Below are 5,802 nucleotides of genomic sequence, written 5' to 3'. Positions count from 1 at the left end.
TGCTGTGATTGGCTGCCGAATGATGACGTGAGGTCTTTCTGTTCTGAACTAAAATACCCAGTCCCAAAGACCATAAAACCCCTACCAGGATGGGCCATTTTATCGAGATAAGGCTGTCTACCTCTGCTTGTTCAGAACACACACAAATATAACATCTTCCTCCACCTCTTCTTTGGCTAGAATGTTGTGTTTAATAGGCCAACTTGCAAATTGATCCTCACTCTTTACATTCAGCAAAATGCCTTCTGGTCTGAATGAAGATCTGAGAATTCAAACCAACCACAAACTTGCCTTGTGATCTCGGGTTGTGTAACAGTTCTTGTTTTCCCTTTCTTGTGAAAGAAGGGGGGATCACCTGGCTTTCAGCTGGTAGCTGGGAAATGTTGTAAAATATGTTGTCCCCCACATTTTTTTAAAATATTTACTTTAATTTTATTTACTCATTCATTCATTTTGATTTGACCAGAGAAAGACACAGAGGGAAAGTGAGAAAGCAAGCCACCAGATCCAGGACTTGAACTGTGGTCAGCTGTGTGGGACTGTCCAGCGCCTTCACCACCACACCACCTGCTGGCCCCCACATTTTAACTGTGGTCACAGCCAGGGGAGGGAGAAGTGCAGGGGGCTGGCTTAAAAGGGGCCCTGTCTTAACTGTCCTTGTCAAGGAGACTGCAATCCTGCGCTCCTTGTATGTAGAACCCGATAAGCACAACTTTACAGTTCTGGCCGTTCTCTTTTGCCCCTTGGGTACTTTCTGATTTTTTTTTTTTTCTTTTTAGTAGCTATTCTTTTTGATAAGACAGCACTGTCTCCTCATGTGCTCCCATTTCCCATGTGCTGTTGGGACTGGTCCTGAAATTTAAGAAAGGAGGAAGTGAAAGGCAGACTATTCCAGTCCCCAGAGGACTCCTAGACAGAGACAGAGACAGAAAGTGAGAAATCACCCTTCCCCCCAGGGGGATGGCCATGCTACAAGCCTGTCTCCATTTTTCTCTTGGGATTTTGGGCACGCATGCACCCACACTGGCATGAGTTTTTTTGTGGTTTTTTTTTTTTTTTTTTTCCAGAGAAGCAGTTTTTTGCTATAGGGTGTATGGGCTCTCTGGAAGGACAGAGATAGAGACAGAAAGGGAGAAGTCACCTCCCAGGGGGAATGGCCATGCCATAATCCCTTTTCTCCATTCTTCTCTTGGGATTTTGTGCACACACACACACATGTACATGGTGTGTTTTAAGCACCAGGTCCGGGATTCGAGCCATGGTCAACTACACAGGAGTCCAGTGACATAATCATTATGCCATCTGCTGGTCCCCCAACATCTTTTAACATCAGCTTTTTTGTTTGTTTTTCTATCCACAGAGTGGTTTTTGAGAGAAAATTTTAAAAAGATACTGTAATTTGGAAGTTGTTACTTTAGCAAAAAGTGACATGGAAAATGTATTTAATGTACTCTTTTCCAATACGTGTTTTGTAGATGCTAGAAAAGTTAACTAAGAAAAATTGGACTTGGGGGATTTTTTTTTTTTAATCTACATGGGTAGATTATATGAAAACCAACACACCACATTCTGAGACTTCTTTTTTCCTCAAAATGTGGATATATCTGGTTATTGCTGAGAATCCACACAGTACAGAAAGGTATAGAGAAAGGGAACTGCAAACTCTTATGCCACTATTCAGTTTAATTTCTTTTTTCCTAGTTGAGAACTTTCTCCTTGTCCCTACAATATATTGGAGTGAGCGAATTGCCTGGACTATAAAATAAGCCATCTCTAGCTTAGCATGGCCACCTCTCTCAGGCTTGGCATTTACCTGGACATTAGTTAGGCTTCAGGAAAGTAAAAATGAGCTTCTGTTTCAGGAGCTGTCATCGACCGGCCTGCAGAGGAGGGCAAGGAAGTCTGGGGCTACGTGACTGTCCGTGAGGATGCCCACATGTTCTGGTGGCTCTATTATGCCACCGACCGCTGCAAGAGCTTCTCAGAACTGCCCCTGATCATGTGGCTCCAGGTAAGTAGCTTCTCTGCCTGCCTGGGGTTGAGGCCAGGTCTCCCCGAATTACCATTTTGCTTGCTCTGAAGGGCTCACAGCTCTAGTGAAAGCTTGGTTTGCTTGGTACCACCAGCTGGGATCTTCTAGGCCTTGGGGTTCAGTGTTCTTTTTTTTTTTTTTTTTTGGAGAGGTTTTCTCGCTATAGGGCGTGGGCACTCACAGACAGACAGAGAGAGAGAGAGAGAGAAAACGAGAAATCACCCCCCAGGGGGGATGGCCACGCTGCAATCCCTTCTCCTCCATTCTCCTCTTGGGATCTTGGGCACACATGCACACGCGCCCGGCGTAAGTTTTAAGCCACCAGGTCTGGGACGCGAACCGCGGTCGACTACATGGGAGTCCAGCGACATAGCCATTACGCTAACTGCTGGTCCCAGGGGTTCAGTGTCCTTTTGAGGCAGCCTGAGGCAATGGTATTAGCCAAGGAGGCTAAATCAGAGAGTGAGGAGAGGGGTGAGCCTTTTGCCAGGATCATTATTTCCTTTTCTTTAAGAGATGGAGTCTCCTTAGGTTGTTGCCTCAGCCTCCCTAGTCGCTGGGACTGTAGAAGGGTGCTGTGGCATCCTGCCCACTGAGGTCTTCTTACAATGTGTCTAGACATTTGCAGTAACCCTCACTGAAAACGGATGATGCATTGGACTAGATAGTATATTGATGGGATTTAAAAAGTTCCAAAGTACAGACTGAGCCACCTGACCACCCTGCCTCTCCTCCCGCCCACCATCTTTCCCTGGACCCTAACAAGACCAATCTTTGGAATGTACTGCCACTAGCCTTTTATAACTTAGTGGAAATATTGCCTTTTTTATCTTGAGCCTTGAAGGCAGGGAACTGGCTGAAAATACTTAGGAGCAGGCAGAGGATCCTCTTGACATTCCTGAAATAGCTGTCCAAAGGGGGCCCCCACCCATCCGAAGACCTATCTCTAGGGAGGAGTTGTGGAACAGGGTCTTGCTTCAGCCTCTGGAAAATGTGGGCATGGCCCTGTTGGGGCCTCGGGTTGCTCACCAATAAATAGGGCATCCTGTCAATCACTTCCTTGGGATGCCAAAGGACTTCCTCCCCAAATGCCAGTATTTATGAGCAGCTTCTCTGAGCTTGGCTTTGCCTCCCAGTCCAGTCGATGCAGACTTTCAGGTGGGATGATTAAGATGAGCATTTTTCATGGAGAGATCTCTCTCTTAGGATGACCCTCAGGTGACTCCTCTGAGAACTGGAGAGTAAGGCTCAGCCTGAGGGTGCAGATAAAAAGTGCCTGACACTGAGAACCTGTGTGTGTCAGCCCAGGAAGCTGTCCCCCTCGAGCAGCTGGAGGTAACCATGCAGCCTGCTATCAGGGAGAGCTGGGCATTGGGCAAGCCGAGGCCTGCGGGTCAGGAGACCTGGGACCTGGGTCTTCAACATCTTCCTGCCACGTACCACATGGCAGGACGCTTCCCTTCTCAGGGCCTTGCTCTCCTAGTCTGGAGGATTCCAGTGGCTTTTAATTTATTTTTTTTGGCGGGGGAGAGATTTTTGCTATAAGGTGCGTGTGCTCACTGGAGACACGCAGAGAAACAGAAAAAGAGAAATCACCCCCCAGTGCAGATGGCCACTCTGCAATCCCTTCTCCTCCATTCTCCTCTTGGGATCTTGGGCACGCACACACACATGTGCCTGGCATATTCAGTGGTTTTTAAACCTTATTAATCAACAGAACTTTTTTCACCCCCATATGAAAGCTTCCATGGGGGAGCTAAAGCAGATCGCATCAGAATTGTTGAGGCTGGGGTGGGAGTGGATGGCCAGTCTACCCCTCCCCTCTCCACTTTGTCCTTGTCCAGGCTACCCCCTGCACTCTCAGAAAACCAATTTGGAAAGCGCCAAAATTCAGCAGTTGGAAGCAGTCCTTCCAGTTGATGCAGAATAGGGTTGTTTTAATCAAATTAGTCACTGACATTTAAAAATCAGATTATTTCCTTTCTCTTCCCCCAAATTAGGAGATCTAGCAGCTTGGGACCTGAACTCACTGTCCCCAAAGCTGAGTGGTGGCGGCCCTTTCCAGAGAGGGCAGGAGGTTGTGGAGGGCCACCCCAGCTCCCATTTGATGTGCTCCAGGCTTCGTCTGCCTGGTAGCCTCTGCCAGCCCCTGGGCCATCAGACTTTGTGACCTTTGGATAGGTTAGGTTGACCCTGTAAGCCCAGATGATGTTTGGCGCTATCACCTGAAGACACTAAATTGCTCTCGGCAATTTCCCTAGAGGCCCAAGAGAGAAGAAAAAGGATTACGAATAAGGAAGAAATAACTAATTTTTGTAAATTAAAAGGAGTTATAGATTAGCAGCCTACTGAGGACTCTTGCGCTGACTTCTGGGGGGATCTTTGAGAATCAAGGTCTTGTTATTGGAGAGAAGTAGAAAGCTATGTCAAGTATTTCAAGTCATTTAAGCACTTCAGTTGTTCTGGTGACAGTTCCCTATATTTCGGAGTCACTGGGTAGCCTCAAGCCATGGTAACAACCCATTCCAAATTCTGGACAAAAGCAGATTTTGCAATGGAAGGTACTCAAATAGCATAGCAGCATCCTCTAGCCAGTTTCTCATTGTCATGGCCGAGGTAGGGGGTCGGGGGGATGGGAGCAAGGCTTACCAAAAGCAGGAGGTGGCCAGCTCCGTGGTGCAAGGTGTAAGGTGCTGCTCTAGAGAAACTGTAGCCCACATGGTGACCCTAGTTCAAATCCCAACCTGGGTTGCCCTGAGATATGGCCGGCATGCTCATGAGTGCCCAAGAACCAAGGGGCTGGAGGACTTGGAGGAAGGGGCTCGCAGCATGACCAGATCCTGTGGAGAGGGCCCTCCTCAGTCCCCCCACCTCACCCCCTCCTTATTCTCACAGGCGCAAGTACATGCCATCATGAATTTAAAAAAATAGTAATTTAAAAAGCAGATGGAAAAATGGGATTTTTCCCACAAAGACCAAGCCTCCTAGGATTCTCAGCTTCTCCATTTTCGCTTTGACCCTGCCCCCACCCCAGTAAATCCCCTAAGAAAAAGGGAACCAGTTTTTATTTAAGGGTTCATAGTTGGTTTTAAATGATTGCATTATTAGCTTTTCTTTTCTTTTCTTTTCTTTTCTTTTCTTTTTTTTCCTTTCCTTTTCTTCTTCTTTTTTTTTTTTTTTTTTAGGGTCTTTGCCACAAGGCACATGTGCTCACCAGAGGGAGACAGAGGAAAAGTGACAGATCACCCCCTAAGGGGTTGGCCATGCCGCCATCCCTTCTCCACTCTCCTCTTGGGTTTTTGGGTTCGCACACACCGGCAGCCAGCGTGATTTTCAGGCTACTGGTTCTGAGACTCGAACTGCGCAGCCGGCCACATGGGGTCACCTGCTGACTTGCACTATGAGCTTCGTCAATGTGCCATAGTTTGCAATGCTCAGGGCAGAGGGAGGTTCCGTCCTGTGGATTTCCTAACCCCTTCCCCCACTAAGGTCCAGGTTGCAGCCTGACTTGTGTTGTGTTGTTGTAAACTGCACTGTGATGAACGTCTCCATCTGGTTTGTGAACCACTTACTCAGTACTACTGGGTTAGGACACCCTAAGGGACAATGTACATGTAAGCAGGGACTGATAGTCTACAGCCGAACTGTAGGTTGGTATTAGGTCAAAACATTAGTACCACGAAGTCTTTCTGTGTTAGGACCCTCTTACAGTTGTTTAGTTACCTCTTAGCCCTGACTCCACCTTGTCTTTTTTCTTGAGATTTCCCTAC

At 47.2% G+C, this 5,802-nt stretch overlaps 1 protein-coding gene across 1 annotated transcript in view; it reads left to right on the top strand.

Annotated features, from left to right (window-relative positions):
- The window catches only part of SCPEP1 (serine carboxypeptidase 1), a 33,853-nt gene that overhangs the window by 1,124 nt on the left and 26,927 nt on the right, over nt 1-5,802 (top strand). Inside the window, exon 2 of the mRNA XM_006154665.3 lies at nt 1,863-2,011. Coding sequence (XP_006154727.1) covers nt 1,863-2,011 — 149 coding nt within the window. The remainder of the gene's footprint in view (nt 1-1,862; nt 2,012-5,802) is intronic.

This window comes from Tupaia chinensis, unplaced genomic scaffold (assembly GCF_000334495.1).
Source record: "Tupaia chinensis unplaced genomic scaffold, TupChi_1.0 Scaffold000416_1, whole genome shotgun sequence".
Lineage (NCBI taxonomy): Eukaryota > Metazoa > Chordata > Mammalia > Scandentia > Tupaiidae > Tupaia > Tupaia belangeri.
Note: the sequence above shows the minus strand (reverse complement) of the source record. Positions and strands in the feature narration are given on the sequence as shown.